The sequence below is a fragment of the Neomonachus schauinslandi genome, chromosome 11, assembly GCF_002201575.2.
Source record: "Neomonachus schauinslandi chromosome 11, ASM220157v2, whole genome shotgun sequence".
In the NCBI taxonomy this organism is placed as follows: Eukaryota; Metazoa; Chordata; class Mammalia; order Carnivora; family Phocidae; genus Neomonachus; species Neomonachus schauinslandi.
This window is the reverse complement of record NC_058413.1, coordinates 12,704,274-12,717,860: the sequence shown is the minus strand read 5'-3', so window position 1 is coordinate 12,717,860 and position 13,587 is coordinate 12,704,274. Positions and strand designations below refer to the sequence as shown.

General features: G+C 49.5%; 1 protein-coding gene across 3 annotated transcripts; it reads right to left on the bottom strand.

Moving 5' to 3' along the window:
* Positions 1-10,509: 10,509 nt before the first annotated feature.
* On the bottom strand, positions 10,510-13,356 carry TIMM10 (translocase of inner mitochondrial membrane 10). Of its 3 annotated transcripts, none has more exons than XM_021684848.1 (3): positions 13,226-13,356; positions 12,680-12,795; positions 10,510-10,966 (listed from the first exon to the last, which is right to left on the bottom strand). In XM_021684848.1, exons 2-3 carry the CDS (start codon positions 12,748-12,750, stop codon positions 10,765-10,767), a joined length of 273 nt encoding a protein of 90 aa, XP_021540523.1. In that variant the 5' UTR covers positions 12,751-12,795; positions 13,226-13,356; the 3' UTR covers positions 10,510-10,764. The 3 variants fall into 3 exon arrangements, with proteins under 3 accessions (XP_021540523.1, XP_021540524.1, XP_021540525.1); XM_021684849.1 differs by having other exon boundaries at positions 13,291-13,340; XM_021684850.1 differs by lacking the exon at positions 13,226-13,356 and adding an exon at positions 13,138-13,166.
* Between the last annotated feature and the right edge of the window lie 231 nt (positions 13,357-13,587).

Genomic DNA, 13,587 nt, shown 5'->3' with positions numbered 1-13,587 from the left:
AGCGCCCTCTGTATCCTTGGCCAAAACCGAGAACGACTGAGCTGGAGCAGACTGGCCGCGATGCAAGGGCGGGCTTGGGTGGGGTTTTGAACCGTGCAGTTGGGAGTAGTGTTTTCCGAGAAGCAGAATTACACGGGTTTCCACGGGTTAGTCAGCTGGAGGTCTGCATCTGGACTTCGGAAGTGACTGGCCTGGGTTACCCTGGGCGAGCTGCTTAACCTCGCTGAGCCTCGGTTTCCTCCTCTGTCAATTCAGGTAACAGTACCTAATTAAGGAGGCGGGAGGTGAAGGATGGAACTGGGGCTTGTGGTGCTGCAGGGCAAATGCTGAGCACGGTGCTCAGTAACACAGCAAAGGTTCATTGTTGTTACTGCTATGGCTATTTTTAGTATTATTATTTCCAAAGACCTGGTGGTAGGATGCTTCCAGACACTTCCTGACTCCTCCCTGACCCTCAGATTGCTCTTGGTAAAGTAGAGGGGAGGTGTGGGTTCCTGAGATGAGGCAAAGGCCAGTCAGTACAGATATGAGCTCAACACAGCATGTTAAGAGTGAGTGGTGATACCCACAAAGCTCTGTGGCAATGTGAGCAACTGCCCAGGAAGACCTCAGACAAGAGGGGATCCCTCAACAGTTAAGCCATCAAGCCCAGAGAGGAATTCACATTTGCTGAGTGGCTACCAAATGCTGGGCACTTGCCAAACAAAAACTATTAAATCCTCAAAACAGCATGGGCTCACCTCAACCTCACAGCTTTTCACAGCGGGAGAAGGCTAGCGGCTGGCAGCTGGAACATGGTGGGTGGAGGCAGGATGCAAAGTCAGATCTTCTGGCTTTTAAGTGTGGTCCTTTCCGGGCCTCCAGGCCAGGAGGAAGAGCAAGAGCAAAGGCTTAGCAATGAAAAAGGCACAAGGAGTTCTCTCTGGCAGGCTCTGATGGCTTCACCTCTTAAAATTCATTACTGGCTCCCAGAAGTTCCAGACCAAGGTCAAACTCCTTAGCTTAACACAAGCTGCCCTAGAATAAGGGTTCTAACCCAAAAGTTATGGATCCCTTTGAGAATACAATATGCAACGTTATGAGTCCACTCCCTGTGAAAATGCATGTGTGAACATGAGCACACATACACACATCTTCACATTCAAATTTCAGGGTTCTGTGGGCCCCCTCCCTGGGATCTAGAGGTTCATGGGCCCCCATGGCTTTAATGCTTGCCCTTCTTCATCCCTAACACATTTCCACATTTTCCCCTCGTGGACGGTCAGCTTCATGAGGGCGAGGGCCTGGTCTGCCCTGTTCCCTTCTGTATGCCCAGCACCTAGAACAGCCCCTGGCCCCTAAGAGGCCCTCAGCAAGCACCTGTGGAATGAAGTGTGAAGCCAGCTGGTTTCATACCTCCTTGCCTTTGCACCTGCTCTTCCTTCTTGCGGGCATGACAGATTCCCCTCTTCATTTCTAATGCACTCCTCCTTCACAACTCACCTCAAGTTTTACCTTTTCCTGGAAGCTGTCTGGTCTCCTAAGCTGGGTTTGGGGCCCTGCGCATGTATTCCCCAAAACACTAGTCTCACCTCCACTGAAGGCCTCCCAGTGACCTTGACTCCTTGGTTGAGCTGTCTGCCTCCTCCCCGTGAGCTATAAATCTCCTGGGGGCCCACAGCCACGTGGTAGGTGTAGGCCTGTCTCCTATCCCGGCACCTGGCATGTGAAGAGCCCCTGGGAACACTTGTTGAATAAATGAAAGGGAGTGTGGGACATGAAGCTGAAAAAATAAGCTGGGGGACCTCTGCAAGGCCAAGGACTTCCAGTGTTGTGAGATGGCCCACAGGAGCTCCTGGATTGTGTTTTGGTTGTGTTTTCTTGTTTTCTTTTTCTTTTCTCTTCTTTTCCTTTACTTTCTTTTTTCTTTTCTTCTCTTTTCTTTCCTTTCTTTTCCTTTTAAGGATGGTGATAGATGTGGTCTAGCGTGCTTAATGAATGGAGGATATATTGGAAAGGAGAGAGAACTTATGACAGTTTAAAAACCTTAAAGCCACTGTTAATAGTTCAGATGAAAAAAAAAAAAAGGGAAGAGACCGAAGATACATTTCTGTATCAGACTTGATAGGATTTCTCAGCGCCCCTCCCTACCCCAGGGGTAACCCTTTTCTCGACTCCGTGTCCCTGACACCACCCCCAATCACATGGGCTCTCCTGCTGGCTGCAGCCTGCTTCACAGCTGGGCCAGCAGCAGCATCCGCTCCGGAGTCACACAGGCTGGGTCCTGATCCTGAATCTGCAGCTGATGAGCTGTGCGATTTTGCCCAAGACATGCACACTCCTGAGCCTCACTCTTCTAGTCCGTTAAGTGCTGGAAATAATGGTATCCAGTTCACTGTGGAAGAACTTATTTCTTCTGTCTAATAAATAGTTATTATAAACTTTTGCATGAAGAATGTAAATAAAATGGTGCAGCCGCTTTGGAAAACAGGCTGGCAGTTCCTCACGTAGTTAGCATAGAGTTACCACATGACCCAGCAAATTCCGCTTTTAGGAATATACCCCAGAGAACTGAGAACAGCCACAGACACAGAAATTTGGACACAAGCGTTCATAGCGGCGTGATTCAGAAGAGCCGAAGAGTGCAAGCAACCCAATTGTCCATCAACTGGTAGATAAACACAATGTGTGTGTACTAATCTCCAACGTAATCATATTTGGTCATAGCAACTCATGCTGCTCCCACATGGAAGAACCTTGTAAACATTGCTCAGTGAAAGAAGCCAGACACAAAAGGCCACATACTGTATGACTGCACTTATATGAAATGCCCAGAATAGGCAGATCCACTGAGACAGAAGTGGATTCGTGGTTGCCAGGAACTGGAGGAGGGAAACATGGGCAGTGGTGGCTAATGGGTGTGAAGTTTCTTCTTGGGGCAATGGTGCAATTAGGGGCGCCTGGGTGGCTCAGTCGTTAAGCGTCTGCCTTCGGCTCGGGTCATGATCCCAGGGTCCTGGGATCGAGCCCCGCATCGGGCTCCCTGCTCGGCGGGAAGCCTGCTTCTCCCTCTCCTGCTCCCCCTGCTTGTGTTCCCTCTCTTGCTGTGTCTCTCTCTGTCAAATAAATAAATAAAATCTTTAAAAAAAAGAAAATGTGCAATTAGACAGGGGTGATGGTTGTACAACTTTGTGAATATACTAAAATCCACTGAATTTTATACTTTAAAATATTTACTTTTAAAATTACCAAAAAAAAATTTTTTTTAATCTTTAAAAAAAAAGAAAAGGGGCGCCTGGCTGGCTCAGTTGGTGGAGCATGCGACTCTTGATCTTGGGGTTGTGAGTTCAAGCCCGTTTCCATGTAGAGATTACATTAAAAAATAAATATAAATCTTTAAAATATTTAATTTTAATTTCTTCTTGGGTGCTTGGGTGGCTCAGTCGTTTAGGCATCTGCCTTCGGTTCAGGTAATGATCTGGGGTCCTGGGATTGAGTCCCACATCGGGCTCCCTGCTCCGTGGGGAGCCTGCTTCTCCCTCTGCCCCTCCCCCCTGCTTGTGTGCACTTGCTCTCTCTCATGCTCTCTCTCACACTCTGTCTCTCAAATAAATAAATGGAATCTTAAAAAAATAAAATATTTACGCGACGCCTGGGTGGCTCAGTCAGTTAAGCGTCTGCCTTCGGCTCAGGTCATGATCCCAGGGTCCTGGGACCAAGTCCCGCATAGGGCTCCCTGCTCAGCGGGGAGCCTACTTCTCCCTCTGCCTGCAGCACCCCGCCCCCGCTTGTGCTCTCTCTCTAGCAAATAAATAAATAAAATCTTTTTTTAAAATATTTAATTTTATGGTATGTGAATTTATATCTCAATTAAAAACACACAACACCTTTGCATGTGTCGGGCACTAAGGATTCGATGGTGAGTAGGATACAGACCTTACCCCCAGAGAATGCAAAGTCCAATGGGACAGAGGTAGAGATGAATAATTACACAGAAAGTGGAATTGCATCTAAAGGAGGTGCCAAAGAAGAGAGACATAGGGTGCTATGTCAACATATCACTGGGGAAGGGGTTTAATCTAGACTGGAGGTCAGTGTGCTTGTACTCTGATCTGAAGATAGCTTCCCATGTCCGAATCAGTAGGATTTATCAGCCCCTCCAAAGAGGGGGACACAGTGCATGCGGAGGTCCTACGGCAGGAGGATGCCAGAGACATTCTGTGCTGAATGAAGGCCAGAATGGATGAAGCACGCAGAATGAGGGGACTGTGGTGTGAGGATGCAGCTGGAAAGATCTTCTAAAATAGTAAGCGGGGGCACCTGGCTGGCTTAGTTGGTGGAGTGCGGGACTCTTGATCTTGGGGTTGTAAGTCTGAGCCCCATGTTCGGTGTAGAGATTACTTAAAAATAAAATCTTTATTTATTTATTTTTTTTTAAGATTTTATTTATTTAACAGAGAGAGACAGCGAAAGAGGGAACACAAGCAGGGGGAGTGGGGGAGAGGGAGGAGCAGGGAGCCCAATGCGGGGCTCAATCCCAGGACCCTGGGATCATGACCTGAGCCGAAGGCAGACGCTTAACGACTGAGCCACCCAGGCACCCCAAAAATAAAATCTTTAAAAAAACTTTTTAAAATAGTAAGTGCCCAATAATGACCACAAATGACCTTCCTCTTCCCTAACCCGCTCCTGCTCTATTGTTGCCTGTGTCTGTGAAAGTACCACCCGCCACCTAGTCACTTAGGCCACAAAACTGGTTACCCAACTTGCTCCCTGCCTCACCTTACACATCCAACCTACTAGACAGCCTGTGGACCCTATCTTTAAAGACTTCTCGTCTTCATCCACTGCCATCCCGTAGCCCAGGTCCTTAGCAGCTACACCTCCACTCCCGCAGCCCTTTCAATCTGGCTTTTTTTTTTTTTTTTAAAGATTTTACTTTTAATTCATCTCTACACCCAACATGGGGCTCGAACTCACAGCCCCCAGATCAAGAGTCACATGCCCCACCGACTGAGCCAGCCAGGCGCCCTCTCAACCTAGCCTTTCTGATTCCACCTGTGCACATGACCCCACGGTCTAGTCAGAATGATCTTCTGGAAACACGGATTTGATCAGACTGCTCTCCTTACAAGCTTCCCATGACCCTTGGGCAGATATACAAACTCCCAACAATGCTCCCAAGTCCGTCTGGGCCCCACCTGCAACCCCAGCCTCCCTTCTGGCCTCTCTCTTCTCTATGCTTTCACCATGGTGACCTCTTCAGGCCCGTTAACACCCCACGTTCTCCCATCTCAAGTTTCTCCTGGGCCTGGAACATTCCCCTGCCCCAGCCTATCTAACTAATCCTTCAGATTATGGCTTAATGGTCACTTCCTGGGTGAAGGCTCCTTGCCCGATTCCAGCAATAAATCCCCTTGCTATGTGATCTATATATATCTGAGTTTCCTTTTGATGAAATTCAACAAGATGTGTCTGTTTCGGGGGCGCCTCGGTGATCTGATCTGATCTGCCTTCAGATCAGGACATGATCCTGGGGTCCTGGGATGGAGCCCTACGTTGGGCTCCTGCTCAGCAGGAAGTCTGCTTCTCCCTCTGCTCCCCTCCCCTCCCCACTCGTGCTTGCTCACTCACTCTCTCAAATGAATAAATAAAATCTTTAAAAAAAAATGTGTGTTTCATCCAATGGACTGCGTGCGTGTGAGGGCAAGGACCCATGCCCGCCTCCCTCACCACTACCCTCCCACCACTTAACGTGGAACCCACCACTTACCTGGCCCTGCCGGCCAAACTCCACTCATCCTTCAAATCTCACTTACCACGTTCTGGGGGACATCCTTCTCTGAGCACCCAGACTTGGAGGCACATTCCTCTATATAGCCCCAGAGGTCCCAAACATCTCCTGTAGCACTTAACACAACTACAAAAGCAACTGGTTTTAGTATGTCTCCCCATTCAATTTTTCTATCGTTTCTCTTTGCCCCAGAACTTAAAACAATGCTCATCACAACACCCCCTTCAGGTCAGCCCACAAATATTTTTATGATGATCCCTAAAATTGTATGCAAAATTCTATGTGCATGTACATTTTTCTAAAGAACCATCCATGGCTTTTGTTGGAGTTTCATGGGGGCCTGAGGCCTGAAAGGAGTTAAGAACCTTCCCCCAGGAACTGAAGATGGTCTCTCCTTCAAAACAGCACTGGCAGCCCAGACTTCTACTATGCAAAACTGTCCCCACTAGCATACAGGTTCCAAGAGGGCAGGGATCTTTCTCTGTTTTGTTCAGTGATGTGCCCCAGATGCCCAGAACGGTGCCTGGCCCATGCTGGTTCTAGGTGCAGAAAGATCATAGTCTCAATTGTAATAGTTGTGAGAACTGTACATGTGTTGGTTAGCGATGGCTATGTAACAAATTATCGCGAAGTGTCATGGCTTCAAACAACATTCGCTATCTTGGTTTCTCTAGGTCAGGAGTCAGGATGCAGCTTAGAGGGGTCCTCTGCCTCAGTGGTGGCTCACAGAGCTGTGAAGTGTCAGCCGGGGCTGCAGTCGTCTGGAGAAGCATGTGCTTCTGAGCTCACTCGTGGGGTTGTCAGCAGGACTGAGTTCCTCGCTGGCTGGAGGCTGCCCTCAGTTCCTTCCACGCGGGCCTCTTCACAGGGCAGCTCACAAGATGTAAGCTTGCTTCGTCATGGGAAGCAAGAGGAGAGAGAGAACGAACAAGACCATTCCAATCTCTTGTACCTTAACCCTGGAAACAACATCCTGTCGCCTCTGCTGAGGTGTTAGAAGCAAGTCTGTAGGTCTAGTGCACACTCAGGGGAAGCAGATGGTACCAGAACGACTGGCTTCGGGCAGGACCCCTGCGCGCCATCTAGAGCCTGCCTATTCCCAGACATCCACGTGTGTTCTCACCTAGCGTCCGGCTCACCTGAAAGCCCGGAGCAGGCACAGACCAAATGCCTACAGGTCAAGCAGAGGATGAGGGAAGAAATTAGCAGTGGGAGTTTTGCTGCTCATCCTTGGCTGCTGCCAAGCAGGAATGGAGGCTGACTGGTTAGATATTCTAAACTTTCAAAAGAAGTCAAATCCAGATTTTTGAGAGCCATTTCCTGATTTTATTTTTTTTATTTTTTTAAAGATTTTATTTATTTGACAGAGAGAGACACAGCGAGAGAGGGAACACAAATGAGGGAGGGAGAAACAGGCTTCCCGCTGAGAAGGGAGCCCGATGTGAGGCTCGATCCCAGGATCCTGGGATCGAGCCCTGGATTGGGCTCTCTGCTCAGTGAGGAGCCTGCTTCTCCCTCTCCAGCTCCCCCTGCTTGTACGCTCTTTCTCTCTCAGATAAATAAAATCTTTTAAATAAATAAATACTGATAATCTAGCAAAAATACACAAGGCTTAGGAGTTTTGGACTCCGCTCTATGGCAGAAAGAACCTAAACTATCCTACCACCCTATGTATGTGTGTTCCATTTCTCCTGTACCCCCTTCCGCTCCCCACAATATTCACGAGGGCTGGGACCAAGCAAATTCACTTTGGATACTTTCTGTAGCTCTTTGCATGTAGCAGCCAATAACAAATATTGTCGAATGAAATATGAAATTGCTGACATGTACCTCTTGAGGGAGCATCCCCATGTCCCCCCAATTCTAGAGGAGTGGTTAAAAGTGGGCTCTGCTGTCTGAACAAACTGGAATCCTGGCTCTGTCCCTTGTCTGTTGTGTAACCTTCAGCAAGTAACTAACTTGTCAGAGTTCAGCTTCTTCATCTGTAAAGTGAGAATAACCATACCCGCTTGGGAGTTGTTATAAACGTTAACTGAACTAATACACCTCTTAGCACAGCACTGCAACCGAAGAGCTATTCTTACTGGCTCCCCGGCACCTCTCCCCTTAATCCATTCCCTACCACCCTTCTCCACTACCCACCCAACTGGCAGCCGGGCAGAGCCTCAGAAACGCAGATCTCTTTCACTGCCAGGGTTTACATCCTCCAACAGTTTGCGGCTGCCCTGGGCAAGAGAAAATCCCAAACTCCTTTAACACAGCTTCTCAAGGCTCTTTTGGAGCTCTGCCTGCCCAGCCCCCAAGTCTCATCTCTCACCACCACCTCCTTTCACACTCGGCACTCCAGGCACACTGAAGCTGTTTCTTGAACGCGCCACACTTTCTGCCACTTCAAAGCCTTTGCAAGTACTATTTCCTCCAGCTGGAACCTCTTCTCTCCGCTCCCACTACCCCTTCTAAATGTTCCCGCTAGGCACTATCAGAATTTTTGATGTTCCTTGCTAAACCCGAGGGCAGGCACAGTATCTTTCTCACCACTGCCCTCTCCCTACCAAGAGGCCGCCGGCACCCAAGGGGCAAATAATAGGCCTTTGTGGAATTGCCCGCAGCCCTGCCGAGCCTGTGAGCAGACAGCGCCACCTGTTGACCCAAGCTTGCACTTCAGTACCTAGAAAGGAGCCTTCACTTTCTGCCTGCCGCTAAGGTCAGGGCGCTCCGCTTTGAGGGTTTCCCAGGGTCTGGGCGCCTGGGTGGCTCAGTCATCAGGCATCTGCCTTCCGCTCAGGTTGTGATCCCAGGGTCCTGGGATCGAGCCCCGCATCGGGCTCCCTGCTCCGCAGGAGGCCTGCTTCTCCCCCTCCCACTCCCCCTGCTTATGTTCCCTCTCTGTGTGTCTGTGTGTCAAATAAATAAAATCTTTAAAAAAAAAGAGTTTCCCAGGGTCTATCCCGTGTCTTCTCACACCAAACTCAGCAATAACAAACAAACAAGCTAACATTATCGAGCACTTAACCTGACAGAGATAGGCATTTTCCTAAGTGTTGCAGTTATTAACACGTTTCATTTTCACACCACTCAATCAAGGAGGCAGGCACCACTACTACCATGTTATGGATGGGGTCACTGAGGCAGTCGGCAGGTAAATGCCTCACCCAGGATCACACAGCTAGAAAATTCCACCCCAGGTGGTCTGGCTTGGGCCTGCACTTTTTTTTTTTTTTTTAACAGAGGGAGAGGTAGAGGGAGGGACAGAGGGAGAAGGAGAATCTTAAGCAGAGTCCACACCCACCCTGCAGTGCCCAAGGCAGGGCTTGACCTCACAAGCCTGAGATCATGCCTGAACCAAAATCGAGAGTCGGACGCTCAACCGACTGAGCCACCCCGGAGCCCCTGGGCCTGCCCTTTTAAGCCCCAAACTCACTGCCTCTAGTGCTTCCTTTACTCCATGCCCAGTGACCTGGTGAGGTTCCATGCCCAACACCCACCTTTCTCTACTACAGAGGCACTGCCACAGGGGCATTGACGTCAACCAAAACCCCACCTGGAGGGAGCGAGCCACACATTCTGGAAGCCGCACAGCTCTTCAGGACACTCAGGAATTCGAGGCAGCGGTCTCCTCACGGAGACAGCAAGAGCAGCAGTCAGCCCCCACTCCCCTCGTGAGACCTCCGACAAGCAACCAGCGCTCCGGGCCTCCACTGCCTAATAGGGCCCCTGAGCCCACCTGAGTGGATTAGATCAGGTATTTTCCCCCATTGAGGTGTTTTATCTGCATGCATTACATCCCTAGAAAAAGAATCTCAGGATTTTCCCTCCTGTGTGTTTTCGTCTTGTTTCTTCACGGGCCATGACGCCAGCTGAGGCTGTCAGTACAATGAAACCAAACTGGCAGGATGGGAGCAGATTATCCCGCCATTTTTCTACATCTTTGAGCTGTACATAGAATCTGGGGCTGATCACTCCACACTTGTTTAACCTGCCCGTGAGGATGACCACAAGTTTCCCGGCTCTGTGATCATCGATGATTTCAGACTCACCAAGGTAACCATGCTTCACCACCACAGAAACCAGACGATGACTCTGGAGCACGGCCTAATTAAGAAACTGGCGCTTGCCTCTTTTCCGCATTGTCAATGCTCTTGCGAACATCTGCCAGGACATTCGTGTGCACCATTATGGCGGCACGGAAAGATGGTGGAAAGAGCTAGACCGGATGTTGTATGAAGGGTGAGGAGCGCAGTCCCTGATTCAGGCAAACCGTGAATGACAGTGGTTTTCACTCAGTCCCCTCCCTGGATCACTCACATCACACATGAACCTGGTCCCCTCACATGTTTGGATATTGCCACTTAGAACCCAGGGGTTGGCTCCTTCCTTCTCAAATCCCATCTCCTGTTCACTCGTTCCTCTAAATATTTATCTGGAAAAATGCCCGCCTGACTCCACTTAAATTTTAGGTTGTTATGTATACAGCTCGTATCTATTGAGCACTTCCTATGTCCCAGTCATTACTCTAAATGCTGGACACATATTAAACCATTTAAATCTCGCCACAGCCCTATGATTATCCCCATTTTACAGATGAGGAAGCTAAAGCACAGTGAAGTGACATGTTCAGGGTCATACAGCAAGAGGCTAACCTGGGATACAAGCCAGAACATCGCACCAGTCTGTGCTTTTCAACACCACGAGACTCCCTCTGCTGGTAGACGCTGTGCCAGGCACACTGCTTTATGTGTAGTAGGCATCAAGAAACCTGTTTTAATATATATATATACACACACGTACATGTACATACACAGGCACATCGCAGTGGGACAAATACCCCTTCTTCAACCAGGAAAGTAGCTCTACCATATTCTGGGCTCCTGGAGGCTCTCCCGAGGGAGCCGAGGCCCAGCAGTCTTCACAGATGACACCCAATGGGGGCACTTTTATTAGACAAGTGGGAAGGGGCAGGGCACACCTTGGGGTGTATGCTGTCTGGGGCCTCACACGGGCCCAGAGCTCTGCTGCACCCTCTTCATCAGCTCTTCATCCTGCATAGACAACTCTGTCAACTTCTTGCCCATCCGCTCATGGATGTCGAGGTACTTGGAGACACAGCGGTCCAGGCACACAGACTCGCCCTTGGACAGTTCTGCTTCCTTGTAGTGGGGAGGCACGCACTTCCGGTGGCAGGCACTGGTCATTCTGGGAGTGGGGGTGGGGGAAGGAAGGGTAAGGTCAGGTCAGCAGCATCCTGAGGCATACAAGGAACTCTCCATCATTCCTGTCCTGCAATGCTGATTTCATCTCCCAGGAAGGCAGTATAAACCCTCAGTTTGCATTTCAACCATCTTAGGAGGTCCTTGAGAGTGCTCACCTGATCTGAGCCTGTGTTTATTTAAATAGGAACCATTAGTTGAGTACTGGCTATGTTCTAGGCATCATGCTAAGTGCTTGACACGGCTTGTCATGCAGTCCTTAATAACCCTATGAGGTAGGCACAGTATTATCCCCATTTTACAGATAAAGAAATTAAGGCATGGAGAGCCTCAGGATCATGTAAAGCTGGCATATAAACCCACAGAGTCTGATCTCGCAGCCTGCATTTTAAAATTATTTTAAAATATTTGGAAGAAAAAAAAAATATTTGGAAGTATTCTAATATATAGCCTCCAAGATAAACCATCAAGAGAAAATACCAGGGGGCTTAAGCCAATAAAAACAGCAAACACGTGTGGACTACTTACTGCATACTGGGCTTGATACTAAGAGCCTGTCATACATTTCTACATTTAACATCTATAGGATCTCCACAAGGTAGGTACCGTTATTATCTCCATTTTATTTATTTTTAAAAAGATTTATTATTTATTTATTTGAGAGAGAGAGAGAGATAGCATGTGCACGGGCATGAGTGTGCAGGCGAACAGGGAAGAAGCAGAGGGAGAATCTCAAGAAAGCTCCCTGCTGAGCACAAAACCCAATGTGGGGCTTGATCCTGTGACCCTCAGATCACAACATGCACTGAAATCAACAGTCAGATGCTCAACAGACTGAGCCAACCAGGCGCCCCTACCTCCATTTTATAGATGGGAAAACCACCAATCAAACAGTCCAAGTATCTTGCCCCAGGTCAAACTAGTGGTGATTGGTGCAGTTACAGTTTGTTCCCAAATCTGCCAAATGGTTGTGGGCACTAGTTTGGAGTTGGACTGAGGTACTGGTCCTGACATTGTTACTGACCAGCTGTGACCCCTGAGAAAGTTATTTAACCTCTAGAAGCCTCAATGTCTTCACCTTAGAATGGGACAACTAAAATTGACCCAGTGGATCATTTTGAAGCTTAAAAAGGATTAAGGCATGTAAACTGCTCAGCATGTGCCTGAGATGGAGTAAGAGTTTAAGAAATGTTAACCACAAGGGCGCCTGGGTGGCTCAGTCATTAAGCGTCTGCCTTTGGCTCAGGTCGTGATCCCGGGATCCTGGGATTGAGCCCCACATCACGCTCCTACTTGGCAGGAAGCCTGCTTCTCCCTCTCCCGCTCCCCCTGCTTGTGTTCCCTCTCTCGCTGTGTCTCTCTGTCAAATGAATAAATAAAATCTTTTAAAAAAGAAAGAAAGAAAGACATGTTAACCACTAAGTCGGCCATGTGCTGTTTGTCACAAAGGCAAGCGCTCAACTGTTCCTGGAACCCGACCAGAGCTTGGACTGGTGCTTCTCTTCCTGCTCAGCTACTGGCTCGCCAACTACATCCCAATCTAGATGTCCAACTCGTTCTAGTGACCCCCAAACCGCCTCTGCATTAGCCCTCAACCATGAGGAGTGTAGGTGGGGGCGGGTACCCTCCAAAAGGCACCCTGAGAAAAGGTGACCTAGGATCATTCTCAAAGACAAGGGAGCGCACTGTCCGCCCTTACCTGTTGTACATATCAGCCATCATCTCTACCTCCAGCTCCGCAGCCAACTGCTGGGCCCTGAGCGGATCCATCTCAGCCCTGCACGGTGGAAGAGATCTCCTTCTGGCTTCCTAGTCCTGGGAGCAGACATCACCGTCAGCTTCCACCCCTCCCGTTCCATTTCCCCTCCCGAGGAGGGTAGAGGATGCGGAGGATTCATAGGACATGGGGCTGGCAGGGGTCACTGACCTCAGTGAGCTCAACCACCCCATCTCACAGATGTGGAAACTGAGGCCCAGAAAGGGAACACTGCCTAGCCCAAGGTCACATAGCATGTCAATGGAACGGCTGGAAATCGAGCCCTGGCGCCCCAGTCCCTCGTGGTCACCTCTACCCAGGAGAAGATCCAGAGACCCGAAAGGAACACTAAACCGCGGGCCTGAACCTCCAGGGCCCTGGGAATTCGAAAACACGCGTACCTAAGGTGCACAGGTCCCGGTTCAGGGGCTGCACCTCTGAAATGGCGGCGCCATCATCAGGGTCACCATGAGGTGAGAGGTCACTTACCACGGCCTGGGGCCAGTCACAATGCCCGCGGTGTCCCCAACTTCGGGCAAACACTAGAAACTCACCGTGCGACCAGGTAGGGTAAGGCGGAAGCACGTGGGTCACTTCCGGGAGGGAAGTCCCGCCTCTTCTTTGATCGGACTCGCTTCCGGAATGAAGTACCAACGAGGCGGCGCTGGGAAATCCGCTACCATAGAGAGGGAGCCGCCGGCCGTGGCTGAAGGCGAAGTCGCCTTGCAAATGCTAGAGAGGACGCCAAAATACCATAGAGGCTTGGGCGGAGTGCAGAGCGCCTGCAGCCTGGCTGTCAAGTCCTTTGGGTTATCGCGGAGAGGTCGGAGTTTAACTGTTTTGTAGGAAGG